Source organism: Tinamus guttatus, unplaced genomic scaffold (genome assembly GCF_059628265.1).
Source record: "Tinamus guttatus ecotype Peru unplaced genomic scaffold, ASM5962826v1 Tinamus_guttatus_pri_ptg000089l, whole genome shotgun sequence".
In the NCBI taxonomy this organism is placed as follows: domain Eukaryota; kingdom Metazoa; phylum Chordata; class Aves; order Tinamiformes; family Tinamidae; genus Tinamus; species Tinamus guttatus.
This window is the reverse complement of record NW_028288623.1, coordinates 204,125-229,383: the sequence shown is the minus strand read 5'-3', so window position 1 is coordinate 229,383 and position 25,259 is coordinate 204,125. Positions and strand designations below refer to the sequence as shown.

The following is a 25,259-nucleotide window of genomic DNA, read 5'->3' as shown; positions in this document are numbered from 1 at the left end:
CTAAAGCGACAAGAACTGGAATGTTGGTATAGCAAAAGAACATCATCACACAACAGGAGTGGACAGAATTAATGCTTCTAGAAAGAGTTTTCATGGAAGTTTAGAAGGGTCTAAATGCTCTAAGCTGAGGCCTGTCTAGACTGACACTAATCTGAAAACAGCTACCTATTCTATACAACAGAAGAAAAATACTACATATCAAGACTACGGCCAAAGAGAACAGAACAAAAAGTTACATCCATCTGGAAGTCTTCATGGACAAGCCAACCCTGCTGAGAGTTAGAGAAAAATATCTGATGGGTTTTGACACTTTTACAGTGTAACAAAGAAATTAATTTCACATAAATCAACATACATTTAGACATTAATCTTAGAGTTCAGAATAAGGGAAAATTGTAAAAAAAAAAGTTTGCAAAACCTTATGGAAGAGTGAAATTGCAACTCGGTTATTTTAGTTGAGTTGATCTAGACTAGGCAGAAGACTGAGCGGTTTTGTAACAGGGGCTTGCTGAATATCTGAAGGAAGCTATTAACCTGTTAGCTGTTCACATTATGATCCATCTCCTCACAGCAGCACACTGGAAACCTTAAGATAAAAATGAAACAATTTATCAACTCTTTACCCTTTCCTTCTTTTTCTCCCCTCTACTGTCTCCTAATCTAATTCCAGATAATTAAAAAGGAGAGGGGAAAGAAAAAAGTAGCATTAGCAGGTTACTGATTCCTACCACATAGGCTACCAGTGGACATGGCCACTATCCTGCCTTAAAGAGTAAAAAGATTGTTGCCTCAATCAATCAACTTGTTGTACTTTTTTTTTCTCCAGTCATCTGTTTATCTCCAGGCTTCAATACCAAAAAACAGCTCTGCAAATAATATAAAACAGGGGCCTACTTCCAAAGAATTCCTTCTTCTTAAAGGATCTGTATGAGCCAATATCCCTAGTGGCACACTAAACCCGTTAATTATCTGAAGGGAAGGACACAGAATAAAACCTTAATTAAAATGGCCTCAATTCAAACGCACGCCTTCTCTTCGCTCCTGAAAACAAAGTTACAAGAGTGCTGAAGAAAGGCCCTTCTACTGTGTTACATTTTCAGATATGCAAGAGATGAATTCTAATAAACTATGTGGAACAGCAAAATTATTTCAGTGGTGATAGATCCAGAACTGTGCATTTATACCAAAATTAAATACGATTGCATATGCATAAACAGAAAAGCAAAATGCACAGTAGATGGAGTACAAGCTTTGCATAGCTTCATGTAAGCAAGGCCCCAGTATAATACACTCGGACCAGCATTAACAACTGACTAGTCACCAGGCATAGAGAATTTACCCTCTCATGGCTAGAAAGCATAGGGACTTGAGTCAAAATATCTTTTTTTTAGCTGTATCTTCCTGCATTTTTCTCACCCCACATAATTTCACTCTTACATTAGGTATACAATGAACAAGGTTTCTCTGATGCCAGAGAAGCTCACAACGACCTTGGTGACAAACCAGAACATCTTCTGGTTACATCACTTAGGAAGAAGTGGAAGTGACCAAAAGAAGATGGCTGCTCCCAAAAGCTAGGACTGTGTGCAGGTTCCCCAAAGTCCTACGTTATTACAGCTCAGAAAGAGGAAACAATCACAACAGGTACTTTTTTTCTCCTTTCTTATGGATTAAGAGAAGTGATTCATAGGAGCTGCCAGTCAAAAAACAAACCGCAGTTTCCCTCTCACACTCCCATGGTAATTCTGAGTTACTTGTTTCCCTGAATACACACATTTAAAAAAAATACAATAAAACCTAGGATATGTAACACATGAATAATTCAACTTCACAGTTATAAATACTCAAATTACACTTACATAGAATATATAATAATTGAAAATAAAATTCAAGTCATAGAAAAGAATGAAGACTAAAGGGAAAGAAAAGGCAAGGTGGTAAAAGTGATACAAGTTTAGGGCTGTGCCTTTTATAAAAGTCTTTTTTTTTTTTTAATGGATGGAATCAGAAAACTTCAAGAATCCATGAAACAATGGACCTGCCCCCTCTCCATTAAAAAAACAACCACAAAAATAACTCTCTTTGCCAGAGAAGAGCCAGCAAAATAACATAACCAGCTCTGGGTGTAAAGCAGTAAAGGAGCCATGGCTAGCTAGTGGAGGACAGATTAAAGAGTATATTGGGGTCCAATTTAAAGCTAGATGTGTTGTACAGACTTGAAGTACCACTGCCACCACAGTAAAAATCTCATGTAGTACAGGGATACTCAGGTACATCTCTAGACAGTTGTTATTTTACCATTTATTGTGAAGACAATGCAGCAAATGCACTTGTATGAAATACAGAACATTGAACCAAACCCATGGCACAGCCCTTACCATCAACATGTATATTGAAAGGGAGGGGATTAATCCCAAAGGCAATTTAAATAATGGTATTTTATATATTTATATTTATATATATAAATAAATGTTCTCGGCAATCTCAGGGGTGTTTTTTTTAGTGCATTGCTGTAAAAAAATTAGTGCAGTTCTCAATGTTTTAGCTCATAAGGAGTAAGAATCTATACATCTGTTCAGTCTCTTCTTGCCACGCATGAAATCTCTATATTATGCTTCAAACTGAAGGTTTGTATGTTACTCAATTTCTTTAAAATAAGGTGAATGAATTCCACGTACTCTGTGACAAGACATGGCAATTTTTGGCAAAACAATTAGAAAAATATGAGGTGCTCTGATCTTAGAACTGAAAAGTTTGTTGATTTAAAGCATTACGCAATGCATAAACAAAATTTATAAACAAGATATGTCTCAGCAAATCTATCCTTCATGCAAATGTGTCTTCAGCAGCTAACAACTTAAAAATTTCTTACACTTGTGTGTATGGGGCAAGGGACTTTAACAAATCTGTGTTTTAAGTCCTTTCTTACAACTAGACCAAAGTTTCATGCCCTGGGAGCTGCTGCTTCTGGCCCCTCCTCTCTTCAGAGAACGGGAATTTTAACTGTCACAGAGATTCACACTTCAGCCCCAAGTTCGAGGACTCCAGTTTCAACAACAGCAACGTATTTATCTTCGATTTGAACCAGCAGGATGGTTTTATCTATGTGGGACCGACTACTTGGATCTCTGCTGCAAGGCACCCAGCGGTGAATCACCTGCAAAAATCAAGCAGAATAAAACGTGAGTTCCAAGGGGAGAGCTACCATTTCACAGTTGTCTCTGACAATTCAGGACCTCTGCAGGACAAAGAGAGCAATAATAAAAAAAAAAAAAAGCTGTACTGTCTTAGCCACTTCTTTCCACTTCTGGGCCATTATCAGGAGTTAATGTAAAACTTTCCTACGTCAACAACTTGACTTAATTTCATTTCCTACTTGCTTGGAATTCAAGGATATTATTTAAATTTAATTACTTAACTACTCTCATTTAAAATGACCTTTATTACAAAAAGGAAGGATTTCAGAAACACAGCTATGAACTGTTATCACACACACCCTTGGACCTAGCAGCACTCAAGTATTTTCATCTGCTGCTTCCAAGAACCCCTGCTGATAGCAGCCACTGGAAGAATCCTTTTCCTTCCAGGTCTTTGTAGGATCAGCTGTCTGCTCATCTCCCTCCATAAAACAAACAAAACCCGCCCTGCTCTTTAAGTTGTGGAAGAACAGGAGTGGTCCAGCAATGAGGCTTTAGATATTGCCACCTCCACAGGAACAAAACGCTCTCCAACTGGAGAGCTGGAGAGAAGAGAACTCAAAATTCAAGGCAAGGCAAGGTGAAAACCAAATAAAAATAATGTTTACATAATCCAACTCCCAACACAGTTTAAGATTTCTAGGACAGATAGTTAAAAAGAGAGAGAGAGAGCTAAGTCATCTACATCATTTAAAATCAAATACAAGATACACCCTTAATTATCACTGTACCCAGCTGATAAGCTAAAGGTTTCTCTAATATGGGGTTATAAGACTCAGCCTTGTGTAACAAGATACATGCTGCATCCACGGGGAGAGCATTTTGCTTGTAGAAGCACAGCATCTTTAGTCTCCCCTTGCTTGCTGCAAAAATGCAGTATTTGAACAGTCCTTTTAAGGGAGATTTTATCAAAATCTGTCAAAAGAAGCTCCAGGTTGTTGTACAGGGTGAGGACAGGCATATTCCATCCACAGACACACAAAACATTGCCTGGTGAAGTCCAAGTATTGTATCCTTCTAGAACAACTTAACCCTGATGCCTTTGGCTTACTCCGAAGGCACCCATATGGGGGCTCCTTAACGCCCAAGCAGCACATAGGCACATGCTGCATAGAGCACAAGTCACTGCGACCATTGCCCCAGGCTCAGTTTCACCTTCTGCTTTATCAGCAGCAGCAACTGATACCCATAAAAGGCTATAAGCCAAAGAACATGCAGCAATCTAAACGAGTGCTAAATTTTATTTCCTTGAAGAACATTCCTTGAGCATTTGCTCACAGACAAGGAAAGGAAAATGAAGGCTGAATGAGTAAGCACAGTGCCCAAGATGAATATGTGAGAGTAGGAGGAAGAAGACATGTACAAAGAGGTGTTGAAAACATTTGAATCATCCTGCATCTTTTCAATACAGCTACAGAAATATCCTTCTGATCAAACTGGGATCCTAGACTTGCTCTTCCAGAAACAGTAGCTGAGAGGAGAGCAGCCAAGTCAGCCTACTACTAAATCTATCCTTGGACTTAACATCTAGGCAAGTCTGATGTATAGCAATGAGATTGTATGGTCCTGCCCTACCCCCTCCCCTACACTTTTTTTTTTGGTTTTGTTTTTTTTTTCCTCACTTAAAAGTAAAGATTAATATGTCATGTTCTAAGGGAAACTTACATGACCTTCCATGCCTTCCTGAGGACTCCAGTCTTTCCAGCTGTTTCTTCCAGCTTTTAACCGTATCACCTCATCTGGCCACTGCAGCTCTTTCCTTTTTGACATGTTGATCCCTTCCAGTACTTGACTAGGGTCCATTATCTATGAAGAGAAAGAGAGTTTTGGCTATTAGTTCATCCAAAATTCAAAAGAACAACTATCCTGCTACATACTTCTGAAGAAGTGACCTCAAACCCCACAGAAGTCAGTTTGACTCATTTCAATGTTGCACACTTAAGATCTAGATTACAGAAAAACTTGAGCAGCACAGAATGTGGAAATTCAGACTGTGATTTCAGAGGCAGCTGACAAGATACCAGCTCAATGCAGTCTGAGGGTGACAGAGCCCTGGAAGAGGCTGCCCAGAGAGGTTGTGGAGTCTCCTTCTCTGGAGATCTTCAAAACTCACCTGGATGCCACCCTATGCCACATGCTCAGGGTGTCCCTACTTGAGCAGGGGGTTGGACTAGATGATCTCTAGAGGTCCCTTCCAACGTCAATCATTCTGTGAAGCAGCAGCTTGTGGTCCAACAGGAGGGAAACACAGTTCAGTTATGACAGGCTGCCATGACTGGATCACCGCTTCTCAGAATGGCACTCTGCAGCTCAGGAGCTTGGAATACTCACTAGTAGGCCAAGAAACTATTTACCATTTGCTTGGCTAGCTCAGACCCACCCATAGCTTTCAAGTAAACTGGCTTTCCACATTTGGAAAAGGGTAATGGGAGAACACTCCTGTAGTCTTCCTATAGGAGGACAGAAAGAACTGTGCAATATCCAGCATAGTATGTCATGTTCCTGCGCATTCTCCTTACAGAAGGGAGAATGTCCTTCAAACAGCTTTGAAAGAGGGCCCTTGTCTCCAAGCAAAAGCTCCTAAAGCTCAGACGTGCCAAATCTGTCAGCTTTCCTCACTATGATTAGGATCTGGTTTCCTTTAAAATGAGGTGATGTCTGCAATGGAATCAAGTTCACCGTGACCTGTCCTATTAATTACTTCTTGGTGTTTCTCATTAATATACTACTAAAGTCATGTACATGTTCTTACTGAACGCCAGTCAGGCAAGAATACAGGCAGAATTGCACAGAAGTGGTAAGGCTGCCATAGTTAACTTAGTCAACTGTGTACTGTCAGCTGCTCTGTGACCTAAACTTGTGGCAATAACCAAAGAGGAAATAAATATTTTATATTTACGTATGTGGAAAAAAAAATTCAGCTTAGAAGAGACACTTGCTGTAAATGAAGCTGTTCATCTTCACATGTTGCCATGAAGATAGACAGTAGAAGCTGAACAGCTGAGGTGTGAAACAGAATAAAGTTCAGCTGACATTCCCATTATCCATTCCCATGGATATACATGTAAGAAAAGTCATTAGGCATGTCTCAGCACGCCAGAAGGCTGCTTGTTCACAAAAGCTTATGCTTACCTAGGCTTTTCAAACATAACTGCATAATAGCTGCATGCTAAGGCATTCCAGACTGTATATATTCAGAAGTGTCAATTTCCACAAGATAGAGACAACACTAACAAAAGCACATGGCTAAAGAACCAGAAGTCAGTTTGTTCTTCTGGACTATTCACCTGGATTCTGTAAATAACATCATCCTTTCTGGCTTGCGGTTGATTTGCAGGGCTTGCATTAGCACCTGGCTGCACTTCCATGGAATTATTCCCTCCTTCCGTCCCTAGGAAGCCCACGAGGGCGTGCTGCTTGCAGGCTGGGATGCTTTGGCTGGAGCTGCTAGAAGAAGGCAGGCCGTGCTGCCCGCTGCCCCCGGGCTGCCCTGCAGCGTCCATTTGGTTGACCATGGAGAGGCGGGACTGGATGGACGACGGGAGGTTCCGCAGGGAGATCTGGCTGGTGGAGGAGCGCCGGCAAGGCACGAAGCCCGTCGCCGACGTGCGCAGCGACGAGTGACGGCTGCCGTAGCAGTAGGACGAGTGGCTGGCTACGGAGGCACGGGCAGGGGAATGTCTGACGAGGCTCGACTGCACCGAGTGAGAGCTGTGGCTGGTGCCTAAAAGTAAGAGGTACAGAATCAGCAGGGTTTGATAAAGCCTCCCACGCACAGTGGATTTGCTATACACAAATGTTTTCGTACCTAGGTACAAAATACATGGATCTGCTGCAATCATCTGAAACAGCAGTACTGCAGAGATCTGCTGCACTTCGTAACAGTGAAGCACCTGAGCGTGTTCAATTCGTTCCATCTTAGAAATTGCTACTCTCATCTACAATCCTGACAACACAAATGGCTTCCAGACTGTTTGTGTGGTAAGGGCAAGACTGAAACATTTTTGCTCTTAACACAAACACTTAAGATATTACAACTGATGTAAATGTCTTTTCAAAATACTAAATATTCTTTCTTATTATGCTTGACTGCATGCTCAAAGACTGTGTCAGAAAATCTGTTTAATGGACTTGAAAGTAGAAAATAAAAATGGCATCTTTTATGATGACACTAATGCTCATCTTTTCTAAGCACTTCCATATCTAAGGACCTAGAGATACTTTTTAAAATTAAAAGATTTTCATTCAGTGCATTCAACTCTAGACATTTACACTTTGTTAGCAAAGGCAACATCTGGGAAAGCACATCTACTCTGCCCTGTTGCTTATCACCTGCAGATCAGTACATACAGTCTTGGATAGGATTCAGCTAAAACACCATAGAAGCAGACAATCCATTCCAAAGTATAAGGAAAAAATACAAAGATATTTACAACACATGGCAAGTTTAGTGTTCACAAGACAAAAATGAAAGCAGAAGTCAAAAAAATCAGTCACGTAAAAAAGTATTTTAAGAAAGTTATTTCCCGTTTTTGCCAGCATAACCAGGGCCCTCGTGCTCTAACCTCTGCTTGAGACCCCATTATTGCACAAAACCACACTGTACTTTGAGATATGTATCCAGCAGCTGTTAATACTATAAAATCAAGTTAAGTTTTTTCTTGTAACCTAGACCTACCACACAGCTGAAAGGATAGCTCTGGCTAGAGGACTCTTTGCATAAAAATCTGTTTTACTTGAACTTTACCCAGAGTTGAGGGGTGAGCTGGAGGATGAGTTGCAGAATGAGCTGTGGGATGAGTTGTGACAGGAGGGTGCTGCAGTGCTCCAGGACCCTGCCCTGTGGTTGCATTCCCTCCTCCTTGCGACATGCTGCTCTGCGACTCGTTGATAGTCGGATTGTTGCTTGTGCAAGAAGTCCCACCTCCAGCATCCGAATCCTCAATATTTCCACCACTATTGCAGCCAGCTCCACAACCCTTCCTTAGTCTGAAAATGTAATGTATTTGACAAATATCAGGACTCCTTATGACGAATCCTAAATGCCTTATGATGACAACCCAAAAGACTTCACCCAGTCTGTAACACTCCATAAAATTAGGTAAAAGTAAATTTTGTTTTCCAAGGATACGCTCAGTCATTTAAATGTTGCACTGTGGGAGATGACCACTCTCTTCCTAATAGCTACTCCAATAATTATTTATGACATGCCAAGTCTTCAAACACATATGCTTTTTTTGAAAATTAATCTCCTTTTGAAATACAAAGAAGTGATAAAACTCTACATGCAAAATGTTGTATGAATGTGCTGGTTATTTGGTAACAGTATTAATAAAGATTTTACCCTTCTTATGATACCATCCATATAGCCGTTCTTGTACTGAAAAAAATTAATTTAGATGAGCACAGGAGACTTAATATGTTTTCTTATTACATTTTATAATCTGGTCAGCTTTTTGAAGCACATATTGCATGCTGCAACTGTCTGAATCACATTCTCATATGAAACTTGAATATTCAGTTATCAGACTAACCAACATTTTACAGACTATGTAACCACAGAGAGGCATTTTACTGGGCTTGTGTAAACAAAATTCTGATACACACAAAACATAGCACATTCTTTGCTCCTTTCAATTCCTGTTATTTATTTTTCTTTCCTTCAATCCCACTTGATTACACTGAGGAATTCTTCCCAATTTTACCTGCCCCTGCAAGTGACAACCCTGTTTGGATACCAGCTAGGTGTGCCTCACTGCTCTGTGTTATACCCTCGTCTTCATTCTGTGCACATCAGACAAGCAGATAGTGACAGGAGAGACATACACAGCACACACTGTAACAAACATGGCATGTTTTGGGGGGAAGCAGCATGTTCTGTTTTGATATCCTATAGATATTTAGCTATAAACAGCAACAGAAGAGTTCCAACTGTGATACTAGCTCCAGAAACTGGTAAGAACTGGGACACCCATTTCAGAATGTGTCACACAACTGTCACTGCTGCTTACAGGCCCAAAGTCATAAGGGACCACATGAAAAGATAAAATATCTCAGGAGCTGTACAACACAGGAGGAATAAAAGTTTATTCTGGGTTACTGAAGGTTTGTATTGAAGGAGGACATATAATGATTGCTGCTGTTACTTTTACTAGCTCTAACAAACAGGGTATTTATAAGCACTTATGCAATTCTGAATAACTAAAGCTTGAGTAACTATGCATGAGCAGACCCTAACAATATTAATGTTGGCACTTGCATGCCAAATGGTTAGCAGACTGGAATCCTAATGAATAGTCCTGATGCTGCGAGGCTGACATTATATATGGGAAAAACCCAAGTACTAAAAAATGAGAGGTTGTACTGCCTCTCATTAGCAGACCTGACATTAGAACTTAAGTTGGAATCTTTGCATCTAGACTTTGTCCTCTATTTTCTCCTGAGCTGTCATTTACAGTTTGTGGCTTTTTATACGCAAGAAGACTAATTTTTGTGTCACAAAAATTGCCATACGCTATAGACAGAGCTGAAAGAGTCAAGGCATATTTATTCTTATATCACTGAATATTTTAAGTTATTTAATTATTTAGGTATGCCAGCAGAAGAGAAGTACAAAGCATGGCCACATACTGATGGGAACTTATCTCCACAGCTCACCTGTGCCACGTGGAAACTATGAAGTTTCTAATATTTCCTAAACTGATAGCTCCGCCAAGAATCTCCCTAAGCTGCTCGTGACTGTCCGAGTAGGAAGTAGTCAAAGGTGAGACATAGATGGGGTATCCAATGGGCTGGTCGCAAGAGGAGTTGATCATGTTCCTTAGTGCTTGTTTTGCATTTTGGATACTCCCTCTTTCTGGATTACGATTACGCAGAAAGACGAGCTCCTGCTGTTGTCCTGCCCACAGGCCACGCACACATTCCTTATTCACCTGCAAAAAATGACAGGCAGAAGCCAAGTAGAAAGACTGTGTCAGAAAAGTGAAGCTATGAGAGTCTGCAAAGGCTGCTTTGCTATAGAGAGGCCTCTGCACTGCAAATCCACAACCATTCATGTTCACTGCTCTGAAAGGACACAGCGAGAGTAAAACAACTCTAAGAACAGCATGAGGAAAAGAGATATTTAAAAGTAGGACCTAATTTTCTGACAAAAACACTCCTATATTTCTCCATGAAAAGCAGGCGCCCCAGCAAAGACAGATTAGCAACAAAAAGTTAACTGTAAATAAAATAGCAATTAGTTATAATTATTACAATGTACTACAACACACCATGTTATGGAATGTCTCTATAAAACTTACCTTAATGACTCTGAAACTGAGATAACGTTTGTTGAGCATGATGATCTTATACTCATTGGTGCCATCATCCATTACATGACGCAGAGCAAGGAGAGAGGGAGAATTTGAGAGAACAGCGCTCCGCCAAGCAGGGTCCCCTTCGTGTGCTATAACTAGATTTTCTTCATGGGTTGTTATGGCTTCATAGAGGACAGAAGGGTCATCATACTCGTCTGGAGAAGTAAAGTGATCCTGTTTCCAAGAATGAAGGGGGGGAAAAAAAAAAAAAAAAAAAAGGTACCATTTCAGATGTTGACTTTCTATACACAGAAAGACATGAGATCACCACATTGCACAAAATTAGGCATCAATAAATACCTCCTAAAAAGAACAAGTTAAAGGTGATCTCTTACCCAAGAGATGCATTCTTGTTTGCTAGGATTAATTTCCTTCCTAAATTAAGTAGGAAAGGATTGAAAGGACCTGCTTATTATTAACTCAAACTTGATTTGAATTTTACACTAGTTTTATATCCATTCACATTGTCTATAGATGCATTCTGGTTTTAGCTTCTTTACTCAGAAAGTGTCCAACTAACACACACTTAACTAAAGCATTAGTATTCACCGAGTTATATAGTTTCTGTAGTTATTTTTAATAACAATTTCAATAAGAATCACAGATAATTTATCAGTATTTTCTATTAAAAATGTAAATGCAAATTAATATTGATAACAACTTGTCGCGCCAGATGTTTTAGCAGAGCTTAAACTGGCTAGTTGAGTATGAGTCAAACTTGCTTATAACCTTCCGATACAGCTAAATTCCCAGTGCTATACTGCTAACATGCATTCTAACATATGATATGTTAAGTTAGTTCTCTGTATTAAGCTGAAGAGTTGATTCAACCATTGTTATTTGGGGAGGACTTCCAGACTCCACAGTAAGGGGAGGAAGGCGATTTAAATTACTTAAATACAACTAGGATTTACCTAGTTTTAACAATTTTCAAGCCATCTGTTATTTCAGAGTGCTAACACTTTTTTCTCACAAAAAGCTTATTGCTCACTACACAGCTCCTTGTACTTGTTAAGTTTAGTAAATACACTCCCTGGACAGAATTTGAGCTCGCTCGTCTTCGCCCTAACTTCACTGAAAAGACCAAGCCTTGTTTTAGCTTTTTGAACTGCAAGCTCCATTAGAACTTTACTGATGGGATAAATGAGTCATGCCCAGGTATCCATTTTCTTTCAAGTGTTGTACAGTGAAAAACCTCAACTCCCACTGCACAACTGTAGAGCACTGTACAGCTTTGAATGGTTTGATGCCCTTTTAAGCCAACTAATGTATATATGAGGAGGGGAAGGAGGGGGAAGGAGGAGGAAGGATTAGGAAGACTACTCATAAGGAAACCCTTTCTAGAATACAAAGCAGCACTTGGCCTGTCTTCTGCTGTTCTACATTTGATGAAACTTTCAGGCCCTGGACATAAAGTGGATGCCCCTTTCCCCTATGTAAACCCTACAAATGAGCTAGAATAGAACACAGGACAATACAATAGACAATTTTTGCCCCCCTCTATTTTTTTTTTTTTTTTTTTTTTAAAGTTGTCCATCTGTTGTATGCCTTTCCCCTTTCTGTCATCCTCCTCTTTTCCCAAGTATTGTTATCTCCCTGTTTTCCTTTGAAGCCTGAATCAGATCCCTCAGAGGTAAGGTGCAACACGTAGGCAAGATGAGGCTTGTTGGTTGTCTCAAACAATTAATATGACTAGAAAATTCAGACAAGATTTTGAACACAAAAGACCTTCTTCAGGTATAAAACAGAAGTGAAACGTAAAGTATGGCTCAGAGTTTAGGTAGCAGTTAGACTTCTTTTTAAAAAGGAAAGTTATTTGCTCTTTGTAGACTACGCAGCATTTGAGGGAAGAAGGGTTTTAAAGCCTATGACAGTCTGTCCTACTCACCAACGCAACCTAGTGTGAGCCACAAGCTCCGAATTGCTTCTCTCTATTTCTCCTCAGAAACAGCAACCATACCATTGTTACGGCCCTCATTCCTATCTCTTCTAGAAAAGTATCTACTTCCCACCCGCCCCCAGCAACAGCCTCATATATTTCACTGAAGTTTGAAGAACTGTTTTTATCTTGCATTTTAAATTGAAATGGGCAGCTTCTTTCCCAGACCTGAAAAAGATGAGGCCAAAAGCTGGGATAATCTTTTCAATTTCTCCAGTTGACCAAGACAGCATTTCCTCTAGATATAAATCTTGTTTTGGACACCTTGGGAGCAGGTGAAATTCATCCAAGGCAGGTGGAAAGAACTGTGTGTACTAAATGTTTCACTTCCAGCACTCCATCTTTCAACACAAATAACAAAAGACAAGGACTGGAGACAACTTCCAGTCAAATGTCTTACCTGATGTAGTTTAAGCGACATGCGTATTCCAGGAACCACCACTTTCCTTAGCAGTTCCATGTCAGCAAAGATCCACTCATCTCTAATTGAAGATATACGGAAATCACCCTTAAATAAGGCATGCAGGCCATACAAGAAGGATTCCAGATTACTGTTGAAGAGAAAAAAAATACCACACCCCAGACATGAATACAAATACACAAACTTTCACAATTACTTATCTTTGATAACAGCTGAAAATTAGGTTTACATTAACCCTGAACTGCAAAGAAAGGCACACAATTCTTTTCTACAAAGTCCATTTACAGAAGGACAGCAGAAGAATGAAAATACAAGCATGCACACGTGAAACAAAGTCAAGACAGTAAATGCTTACGTGCATTAAACATCTAATGACTAAATCTTATACGCCACAAACCTAATATATTTACATGGACTTAAGTAACAGCCATTTCTCACAGAGTTCCTGATTTTCTGAGACTATGCAGGAGAAACTTTCTCTGGGACTGTAGCACTACAAACAAATTAAGGGGGAAAATTCAGCCTTTGTTGTGGATGCATTACCACAGAATGAAAGCCTTGCCAACTTTCTCATTCTTGGTGTTATTATTTCCTTTTACTAAGCTAACAATGTTCCTACTGACACTCAAAATAGATTTTGATTGCTTGCCTGTACACCAGCAAGATCTTTATGGGACAACAAGCTGGCAGCACTTACAGCAACTGGATTCCCTAAAAGAATTGAAATAAAGCAGGTTTTGCAGCTTGCATACAGCTGGCCAATAGCTTCCACATGTACTTCTGCCTTTCAATCATTACCTTACGGTTTCCTGAAGCAGATAGCCACTTTTTAACATTGGCTTTCTAAAGTAAGCTGGGGCTGTTAGCATGCAAGGCAGAGGTGTGAACATGATGGCAAAGCCCAGTTCAAGAACTGTGTGAAGCAAGACTGGTCACTACAGACCAGCTGAGTTGTGAAACTTAACACAGTGGTCTACCTAACTGCCATTGAGATGTGCTTCCATTTTAACAAGTTGTCCACTCTTTTCCTTGTATTTGCACACAGGGCTCATACTCGGAGCAAGAAAGAGTTTTCTTTCTGAACTCAATCCACCTAAGTTTTCATCAATTATTGCTGATACTAACCCATACCAGGATTCTCATTTTTCATTAGTTCAGCATAAAAAAAAATGCTCACACTCAAGTTCTCCTTCATTTCTGCTCCTTAGCTGAAGTTCTGTGGCTCTTGTAATGAGCCTAGTTTAAGATTTTTATTTTATTTTTTGGGAGGAAACTGGAAACATATATTACCTAGCCTAGGTGCCCTGAGATATTTGGAGAAGGGGAGCACACAACATTTTATTACCTGGACATATGATGGGAAGCTGTCCCCAAAGCTCTACGACCTAGAACACATAGTCCATAACACAGTGTCACCAGGGATGAGTCTTTACTCGAATCCAGGGGCTTGCAGGAACAAAGAGAATAAAAGAGGGTGGGGGAGAGGGGAGAAGTCAGGTAAACAGAGGTTTAAAAACATACATAGCATAAAAATATACATTTGCTTCACTAAAGAAGAAAAATAAGTTCTGCCAGAAGGATAAAAACTCCAACAGACACAAAAGCACACAAACTAAGTGTGCATATGTACCTACCACACCAGATGTTTCTGCCCTGAGATTCATAAGGAATTATTCAAAAATTGTAAAAATACATGTTCTACATACACATCAAGCTGGATTTGAAATAAACTGTAAGCTCTACAAATGCATAAGCTTTCTTCATGCATACTGTTTATCTTGTAATCAAAAAAAACAATCATCTGTTAGAAAAACTACTTAAGATGAAAATACTTCTAGTGAATAAAATTAATTCTCACTTCATAGTTAGGAGCGTATAACTGAGTTAATTGAAAACTTCTGTAGATTATAACTTTACTTAGTGGAAACTCACTCTCAACTAAACTCGTGTAATGGTACATTATGCTCTAGACAACAGATTGTGCATCCAAGTGATGAAATCAGATTTTCACTACTTACACAACATATTTCACAAGACAGTCACTTAGAATGAGATGATTATCTTTGGCTGTTGTTTGACTGCAGAAGGCTTTAAAAAAAATCTTATACCCATTTAAACAAGCTAAGCTTTTCACTCCTTACTAAACCAACATTCTGAAGTCTCAAAACCTTCAATAAATTTAAGAAACCAAACTTTAGCCCTTTCCTTTAAAACTCAGTTCTCACCCCTTCTCAGAAGGCTACAATAACTATGATTTCTGGCAAGCAGCAAAAAGTCAAGCAGTCCTCTACATTCTCATAATCCTTTTTAAAAGGCAGGAGAATCTAGGGAGGAAAAGGGTTGGATATGGAATGGTCACGATCACATGCCACCAGCTCCAGTAATCCAAAGAGGCGACACAGTGTGAAAACTAAAGAACAAGCAGTCTGTTTTATGTAAGCAGCAGACAGCCTTTTTTGTATAATTAGTCAACTTGTAAAAATGAATATCTAAGCAAATAACAATTCTATAAATACATCTTTCTCTAGGCAGATAAATGTCATAAATGCCTGATTAATCTTAAACTGATTTATCAGAAGATGCATTATTAAACAGGTTACAGCATACACTATTTTATTATTTAAATGGAAGTCTCAAGAAAAGAAAAAAAACACAAACCCAGTGTACTACAAATGAGTTTCAATTACAACTTTTTATTTACAAGTGAATACTATAGAAACCTGCAAGTCAATCAACAAGACAGACACGCAATACCATCCTAGAACAGTGAATAGCTTTCCTCACATGGTTATACACCTACCTTTTCTCTTCGAGAGCAGCAGTACTCTATCCAGTTCAGGTAAATCACACAGAAACTCTCTCTTGAGATGCCTGCCAGCCGGTGGTCATAATCCTCATCAATATTGGGATTAAATGTTGGGTCAACATCAACGTAATTGCGGTCCGTACACAAGCGCAGTCCTTCCTGCATTGTCTCATTAGCTAACCATTCCTCCAGCTTGGGGGACGTGGTGACATAGTAAATGATTCCCTGAAACAGCAACAGTTTAAAAAAATAAAAACATGAGACAATAAGAGAGCTTCAATTGTTTCAATTCACTTATTTCTTGCCCAGAAAAAATACAAGCAGTATACAGTAGCATTTACTTAGCTTACGGACAATGAATTGGGGGGTTCAGCAAACACGAGAGGCTCACATACAAGTATTTTCAAAGATTTAAAGTGGTGTCAAAGAGTTCTAAAGGATGTAGAGATGAAAAAAAAGGATGGGACAATTCTCCCTGCAGTTGTGTATATATATATACATATTTTTAAACTTAATGAATGCGCACACAGTACATTTCTAAAAAGCATGTGTGTTTGAGGAAACAGCCACCCATATATAACACACATACATATACGTGTATAAATTTTGGCAAGTATTCCAATTTGAAGTTTTCCCACATTCTGAAAGATGTGAGCTTGAGACACGAAATAGTACACTAACAAATTAGCTGAGGAGATCTGAGGCCTAGAGTCCTTCAACACTTAAAAAAAAAAAAAAAAAAAAAAAAAAAAAAAAAAAAAAAAGGTTTAGACAGCTTTCAAACAAAGCTGTTTTACATCTGGGTAGTAGCCTTTGAGTTTCTACTCTGTTTTCAGCCGGAAAGGGTGTCCTCCCCCTGTTCTAGACTACACCATCCTTTGCCTGGTCATACAGCACAGTATCAATTATCTATCAGCTCAGCAAACTCTAGCCTCCAATGAAGCTGTTCTTATTTCTATAATTTGTATCACATTCTATGATCTCCTCATGAATGAGGACAGAGGTTTAAACACTTGTCAGCCAATGCAGCCTATTTCCCCTCAGCACGAGTGTTACTCAGAACGATACCTTCACGTAGTAAGTGGTGAGAATTTTGCGCAGATCGAAGACTTGCAGCATGGAAGCAGCACTGTTGTCAGTGATACTATAGCCCTCCAGGACATATTTTGTTACAAGCACTTCCCACGCCAGCCAACGCTGACCAAAGGCAGCGTTGAAGGACAGCATGTGAGGAAGGTGGCCAGGTTCACAGCAACAGAAACCTTCATCTTCCTCTACACCTTCAGTGATGGCCTCTACTTCTCGTTGCTGGCAGTAAGTTCCTTCAGAAAAAAGAGTTGATATGAGGCACTTAAAGAAACGCTTGTAATTAGGAGAAGGTAAGAAACAATTATGGTAGCCATGCTACACTAAAACGGAAAGAGAAGACTCGACAAATCCCACAAGAAAGCTGGTTTTCCTCACGAAGGAGGGAGTCTACAGATGACCTGCAGGCCATTTTCAAAGCAAATGATTAACAGAATAAAACTGAAAGTAACTGAAAGTTACTTTCAGTTTCCAGAGCAGAAGTCTGCTCTGCAGGACAGGTAACAAAAGGGTAACATACTCACCTCTGAATTCAAGCCCCCTTAGCTGAAATGTGACCAGGCCATTTCCTATCTCTATAAGGTGTACGAGTGCATTGAGGTAGTCAGAGGCTAGGATGAAGCAGTCCCCAGTACTATAGTTTCCCCACCGACCCAACAACAAATCTCCACATAAGCTGTGCTGAAGGGAACGGGTTAAATGTTCGTAGAAAATTGAATTCAGGTTGTTATCATCTGAACCTGCAGGAAGACAGAATTTGGGTTACCATCTGAATCAGCAGAAAAAAAACACTCAAGCTTGAATGTCAATGAAAATTATCCTTTCACATTTGGTTCTTTCTTAGCAACAATTTCATTTCAAGGTGTCATCTCTATTTTTAGGGACAACTATTCTGATTAAATGCCAGATGAAGTTTAATACTTCTAGTATTTTTCCCCTCTTGCTGACTCACTCCTCCATTTACCAAGTTATTCCTTCAGTTTCACTCTATTCTGCATAATAACACGCAAAAGTAAACAAGCACAGAAGTAACTCAGTAATGACTCGTTGTACTGGTCTTATCACCGAGATAGCCAAATGTTATTTGAGGGTTATTTTTAGCTACTTGAGAAGAATAAAAAGCAAAACAACTATGCACACTGTGATTATAAATGAAGGAGGGGAAAATAAAGCAGACAGTCACTTAACTGTGAGGGAGAAAAGATAAGAAAAAGCCATGTATGAGGAGTTTAAAAAACATAGCAGAAGAGATGATGGGGAGAAAAGAATAGCAGACAGAGGGAATGGGGTAGGGTAGGCAGTGAATTAGGAAGAAGAAAAAAATGCCTAGAGAGCAAACCAATCACATACCCCATATTAAAAAAAAAAAAAAAAAAAAAATCATATATTCTCCTTCTTCCCATACTTTAAAACAGTATCAGTCAAAAACATAGAAAAGCTACCTGGATTTCTATCAAGTTGGGAAGCCAGTCTTGTATTTGAGTGATCCACACGCTTTGTACTGAAAACAACAAAATAAAGTTCTTAACAGAAAATTTCATTCAGTCACAAAGTTTAAGGGAAGAGGCTACTAACAGAAAAAAAATGTAAAGTATTTCCACTGAAATAATTTGTAGAGTTTTTTTTTTTAATATATATATATTTTTACATGCTGATTTGTCAAAGTGCTTTCTGGCTGTAACATCATTATGAACCAACATCCAGTAAGAACATGCCCACAATAGGTAGCTATAGAATAATTTTTATTTTTAGACATGATACCATAAATTCATCTATTTTCTTGGGTAGATATTGCAAAGCTTTAGACATGTTAGCTGCAGTGATTGACTGTTTCTAAAGTGCAGTTGTCATTTTCTTGGCTGAAAACACAACCCTAGCTCTTTACCCTTAATTCTGAAAATGGCACTTACACTGCTCTGCTGTGCTCATCTCGCCCTATACTATTTGTCTAATGTTCCATTGGTCTGACACTCCAGCAATACTGCAGAAATAAAACCTGGGGGTTTAATCTGACATGAAAACGCTCTTGTTGCTAATAGCTTCTTGACTGAGAGATTTACTTAAATGGTTTCAAAACATGTTTTACTGCTAGCACTGACTTACAATTAAACTAGCATTTAGTTGTAAAATGACCAATAATGAAGTCAAATACAATTCTGAACCTCTCTCAAAGTAGCTTTTCCATCTAAAATTCACATTTTAATTAAAATTCATCTTTTAATTTCTTTTAGAAATATAGTAATTTTGATGTGAAAAAAACCAAGATACATTACTTCTATAAATTAAGAAATACTGTCAGTATTAAGAAACACCACAGCTACTACAGTTTGTTTAATTAAAAAAAAAGAGCTGTGCACTCCTTCTGGAAAAAAAAGGAAATAGGACTTGAAAAATCGACATACATTTAATCCATAGCTACATTATTAAACCTTCCCCCAACCCCAATTTCACAAATGTTTAAAGGCTTTATGCCACCTACTTGTAGTCCCTTTCCCAGAATTTAACAGGTCTGGCATATGAAGTGATGAATATTGCACTTCCCAGAAAAGGATTCAGCGGAGTGGAAAAGAAAGCTGACACAGCTGCTTGGACAAACAACATTGCAGAATCTGTAGGATAACTGGGTTAAGGAAGCAAAGTTCTGTGTAGCATACGATCTTTACCATATCTCCAACAAATGATTTTTTTTTATTATTTTTAAATACAGAAGTTAGTGAAAAAAGTCTGGTACTAGACTTAGGGTTAATTCTTTTTCTGGAAGACCTTCTGCAAAGAATATTAATTCAATGCAACTCAAAACATTTTGCACACAAGCTAGAAATGCAATGCCAACTCAGGAACCCACAACTGGAGTTAGCGACTCTTAGGAAAAAAGGGAACAACTCTCAGAAGAAAAGCTACGTTATTTTTGCAGTGAAATAGCCCCTTTTCTATGCTTCTGTGTTCATACTATGGTATACTTCTCAGCCTGGTTACACGTAGTTTTTCATGAATATTCACTGGACAACCATGCTCATATACTAAACAGTCTAAAAGACACAAACCATTACATTGCAACACTCAAAAGAAATACAAATGGACAAACTAAATTTGCATTCTCAAAGGATACGTGGCACAGCAAAGGGCTGCGCAAAAGCATGGAAAGCAGATCCCCATGTGATCTGCCAGGGAGCAATGTAGGTATATACAAATTTTAATTTATAAAAGAGTTCCCAAAGCTACAGGAAAGAAAGAAAAAAAAGAAAAAACTTAGTGGTTTGGGTAAAAAATAACTTGGTCAGCAACACAACAAATATCCTGAAGGGCTTCCTGATCATCCTAGAATTCTTAGAGGTCTGCCAGAAGCCTTTAGAGTTACAGAATGATGGAATAATGAAACAACTAACATGATATTCACTGTGTGGTTCTACTAACAGAAACTCATGACATTTTCTAGAAAGTTACATAGCCTTTCCTCTAGGAAACATCATAGGAAACATGGCTTGGAAACGAGACGTCTCAGTTGTCTTTTAGCTTATGGATTAAAGTTCTGGTAGGACTGATGACTTGGAAGATTACCTATCAATTAGGACTTCAGTCCGTTTTCCCTTTTGGATGACCTGAAACACCCAGAAATAGACGGAGTTAAAGTTACCTTGCTGAAGAGTATGGACATGAAGAAGAGATCTAGCAGCATGGTCTCAGTAAAACTTTTGTAATCAAAAGTAAAGAAAAGCACTGTGAAAATAACAGTGACATACTGGCACGTTGGGCTACTGAATGATGAACGGAGTAACTTCAAGCCAGCTATTGTGATCATTAAAGCACCCAACCTGTGTAAGAAAATCATATAGAGAAGTTATTTGTCTGCTCCCTGAAAGAGTTGTTAAAGACCACATAGATCATTGCTATTATGTGATATTGATTTAAGAAAAAAAAAAAAAAAAAAAAAAAAAAAAAACCACCAACCCTCAAGGTCTGGGTTTAGGTTTGCTTCTCTCTCCCTGCACTTCAAGAGGACTGTCAGAGTCTATCAATCAGCAGTGCCAAGCCCAATCAGGAGTCCAAAATATTGTTCTAAATATTAACATGATTTTGTTGAACAATCTCCCTAAACAAGTAGAGCTGAAATCATCCCCATATTCAGATAAAAATCTAATCTATAATGCAGGCTATTGAGATGCAAAAGTGTCAAGAATGATCTAGATTATTCAGTGAGATGATGTTTTTAAGGAGTGGGTTATGAACACTTCCTGGGTGACTATATTGCTCCAACTTATATTGAGGTTACTCAGCTTAACTATAAAATTACAATACAACAGTGTTTTTTTCATAGCTAGTAACAAATTATTTTATAACTCTTCAATCTAAGTAACATAATAGTAATATTCCTCCACAATGCCCTCTGGAGTAACAAGAATATTAAATCTCAAGCAAGAATTTACTAGATCCAGAATTATTAAACTAATATTTCTGTTCTATCAAATACAACAGCTAACTACGTCTATCATTCTGTTTCAGAACTTATTTTCTTTTCAGTACTTCTCTCTCAGATCACTAGAACAACAAATCCCCAAGGGCCACCTAGTCACTGTTTTTGGATGGATAAACTGCAGGGCCCATTACTGGACTCACAGAAACAGCTGGATACACAACTTGGGAATTAGAGCCAAGGCTCAATTGAAGAGGCAGTGTGCAATTCAGCCAGGACACAAGTTATACATTAGAAGTTAGAAGGCCTGAGGAACTTCTTGATGAGAGGAGAAAGCAGCAGAGGGGCTGCAAACTAGCACATGATCAGCAAGACAATGGTAGACTCTTAGCTTTATACCTGACAATATCAAAGTGTACTGCAGAGACATTAACTTTGCAGCACGGAAAAAGCCGTATTAAAGACTCTGCTGATCAAAAAAGAAATTGATTGCACAGTATTAGATAATTCAGCAACTTGTGATCTTTACACCATGATTTGAAAGATTTTTCTTTGCAAGAGTTCCCAATTTAACTCAGAAAAACTCTATTTATTTTAAGCCTTTCTGGCTGACTCCATTCTGTAAGAACTTGCAAATAAAAGAAAGCATTATTTATTCCTTGTCTTAGTTTCAATCAAATGTATTAGCTGTCTTCCCACTGAGAAAACCACTCACTATTCCATTTTAAAGCATACTGGACATACTCAGATTACTTGATAACCTTTTCTACTTACTCTGTATCCAGTTTCTTTGGACTAGCAATATTCTTAGCGCTGCTACTCAGCTCATTGAGGACTATCAATGGGTAGATAACATTCTTCTCTACAAAAAGGAGCCAAATATGAAGTTTCTCAAACCACATAACGTGTGCAGCATCTATCAAGACATATCAAAAAAGATAGTAGTATTAAATTAAACTCATGAGACTGCTAATAACAGATCCTTGATCCAAGATATTTATTATTAAAAAAACCCACATATCTTTATCTTCTTGCCTACAGAAGTATTTAATATCAAGATAGACATTTCTATCACACCATTAGCATGTGCTAGCAAATTGCACAGCAGGAGGTTTATATATTCTATGGCTGCCACAAAAAGATTTCATAAAGACATAGACTTTAATACAGGCTGCAAATGTCTACCAATGCACATCAACTAGCAAGATCAGGCCCTTAGTGTGATAGAAATACCTATTAAAAAACAAAACGACAAAACACAGCAAGTTGACCAAAAATTATCAAAGTAATTATCAGAATCATTAGATTCTAAGAAACTTTAATGGAATCACTTGGAAATAACATTAGCATATCCATTATATTACTATCATAAGATGCACAAAGCCTCATGGAATCAAAGCACAAGGAACTAGAATTGATACACCGCTAAACTGAATGTCATGAAATAATTCAGCAATGATGATAAAGCAGAGTGAAGAATACTGATAGTTAAATTGGTCAGCAATTATTGCACATTAACAAAAGTATTGATACTTACTTCGGACTTCAAACTGATAGTACTCCTTGGTTTTCAGCAACGGATGAGAAAAACAATGCCAAGGAAGTTGTTTCCGCAGTTGAGGCAGAACATAATGGGTCACAAAGCCTACTGTACCCACCAATGCATAGAGAACATAACTTAAAATAGGCTAAACAAAAGAAGAATTGAACAAATTAAAGTTTGTATTTTAAAAATAAGACCATTAAATAGTAACACAATAGCTTTTCCAGCATCTATGTAGCTATGCCTGCAAATGTGGGCACTGATTTCTTCAGGAGAAACTACATTGGCAGCTTTAAGAGGGTCAAACAAGGAACATCTGCCCAAGTAAATTATCTGTCCTCTTCTAACATCTTCATAATATCTTGGAGGAAAAATAGTCTACCAGTGGTATTTCATAGCCAGCTGCTTCTGAACCATCTGCATTTTGTTTCTTCAAAGAAAGTTATTATCTTCTAAGGGCAGAATCTGATTTACTTTATCTGCTGGAGAGAAGGAAGGGGCAAAAGCACAAAAGAAGCCTTCCACTAATATCAAATCCTCCCACAATCAGAAAATACTAGCATATTTGCATGGTATCAAGACTGAATTTCAGAGTAACACTTTATATACATGGCTGTCTTAAAACAACAAAATGCTGATTTTGCCGTGCCCTGTCTAAATCTTGTTACAAACTGTCAATTCTGAAATTTTCTCGAAAGTCCAAACCTATTAAATTAGTAGGATGGTGAAGAGCAAATAGCCAGGTTTCTCAAACACAGGAGAGGGCAATATTCAAGTGGAATGTGAAAGTCCAATCTACAACAGAAGAGATTTCTCACACCCAGCATACCTAGCTCAAGTACCTAGCATGCCTAGTACACTTGCTCAAGACTCACATCTGATAACTTCAGTATTTGACATGACCTAAATGCATGTACTTTGTAAAAACGACTTTCTTATTTTAACTGTAAGCAGATGCAGCAGGACAATAAAATCGTTCCAAAATGCAATGGGGGAAAACACACACTCAACCCCCCCCAACACTACCTTTCATCTCCCTAAAATAATGCTGCTTAAGCAAACCAGTGACTTCCATTTGAGGAATACAGGAATCCCATTTGAGCCGTAGTGGAATAAAAAAATCCATCAGCTACATCTCCTGAGAAATACCTTTACTTGATTTGATTCAAACATAGGTCTGGCTGAAGGTCGTCATCATTAGAGAGTGACAGAAATTAAATTATTTCAAGAAAGAAAATAAAACAGTACAAAAACCCCAGAAGCTTAAAAGAAAATAGGCATAGAAGAGGTTTGGGACACATAAAAATGAAGTGTGAAGAACTTCAGGCACTGGTCCCACAATATATTTCAAGATCCTCTAGAGCCAGTCAGGAAGACTGCAGCATTACCTGTGCATGTAATATTAGAGCATTTGGATATTAAAAACAACAAATGGCAGGTGTGATGTAACCTCTTACCTGTAGAACTGTAAATACTGTACTGACGTGGATTGCGAAATAGAGGACACCAATGACAACACACACAATCAGGTCAGACTGCAGCCGTTCACTCTGGGAAATAAACAGAAGTAAAAATCTTTAGAAAACACCCATTCTTGTTGTCTTTGTCAAAGCCTTAAGAGTTCAACACCAGTAACATCCAAGCTAATCACAGAATTTCTAAAGACGCCGGTAGTAACTACTTCCACTAAAATTACCGGAAGTTTCACATCCCACTTTGGCACGAGAGAGGTACGTGCTTTTGAAAAACCCCATTCCTGAATCCCTTATTCCTAAGCTACAAAAGGCAATCTGTAATAATTGTTAGTAAACACAATGTAAGCCCTACGATGAAGTCGTCCAAATGACTTAACTGCAAATACACCTACCCGAAACAGTACAGGGAAAACTAATCCCATGTGTTCTATATCACTCATTCTTGACTGTGAGGGGATTAGCATAAGGATTGTATTTAACAGCACTAAAAAAAGAGAGAGAGCTGGAAGGGTTAAACAGTATTTCCAATTAGAAAAGCCACAATCACACCAAAAAATCCTGCTTCTCTCCTTTATCATCCCTTTACTTTGCAGAATGGGTAAGACAAGCTTTTAGAACAACCCTGACCCTGAAGCAGAGCAAGTGGAATTAAAGAAAGAAAGGAAAAAAAAAAAAAAGAGAGAATCAAGCTATTTTAAAGATTTTTTTTTCCTAAGAAACAATAACTGACACCAGACTCAGTCACAAGGGGGCGATACAGACCTACAGCCATTTGAGTTCAGTAGCCTTCCAAGATCAGCTCTACTCCCACGCTGTGCAAATACAGTATTAATATTTCCAGATCAGAAAGGCATTACTGGATTAGCTACCCTCATATTGGCCAAGTAATTACCCACGACAATTCAGGCTCTTAAGTTGTTGGGATACAGCTTGTTTTTTGAGACACAAAAACAATACATTATTTTGTATTATGATTATAATACATTGTATTTCTTAGATTTCTTTTAACAGGCAACAGGCAAC

General features: G+C 38.4%; 1 protein-coding gene across 4 annotated transcripts in view; it reads right to left on the bottom strand.

Annotated features, from left to right (window-relative positions):
- Positions 1–2,286: 2,286 nt before the first annotated feature.
- PCNX1 (pecanex 1) overlaps positions 2,287–25,259 on the bottom strand; it is a 74,231-nt gene continuing 51,258 nt past the window's right edge. For all 4 annotated transcript variants that reach the window (XM_088520430.1, XM_088520432.1, XM_088520431.1 and 1 more), the window contains 18 exons: positions 24,219–24,311; positions 22,756–22,906; positions 21,993–22,134; positions 20,442–20,619; positions 19,917–20,025; positions 19,287–19,416; positions 18,250–18,308; positions 17,332–17,547; positions 16,790–17,043; positions 15,716–15,946; positions 14,261–14,361; positions 12,895–13,045; positions 10,499–10,729; positions 9,855–10,129; positions 7,945–8,186; positions 6,485–6,921; positions 4,863–5,003; positions 2,287–3,157 (listed from right to left, as the gene is read on the bottom strand). In XM_088520430.1, the coding sequence (XP_088376556.1) occupies positions 3,017–3,157; positions 4,863–5,003; positions 6,485–6,921; positions 7,945–8,186; positions 9,855–10,129; positions 10,499–10,729; positions 12,895–13,045; positions 14,261–14,361; positions 15,716–15,946; positions 16,790–17,043; positions 17,332–17,547; positions 18,250–18,308; positions 19,287–19,416; positions 19,917–20,025; positions 20,442–20,619; positions 21,993–22,134; positions 22,756–22,906; positions 24,219–24,311 (3,282 nt within the window). In that variant the 3' untranslated portion in view covers positions 2,287–3,016. The remainder of the gene's footprint in view (positions 3,158–4,862; positions 5,004–6,484; positions 6,922–7,944; positions 8,187–9,854; positions 10,130–10,498; positions 10,730–12,894; positions 13,046–14,260; positions 14,362–15,715; positions 15,947–16,789; positions 17,044–17,331; positions 17,548–18,249; positions 18,309–19,286; positions 19,417–19,916; positions 20,026–20,441; positions 20,620–21,992; positions 22,135–22,755; positions 22,907–24,218; positions 24,312–25,259) is intronic.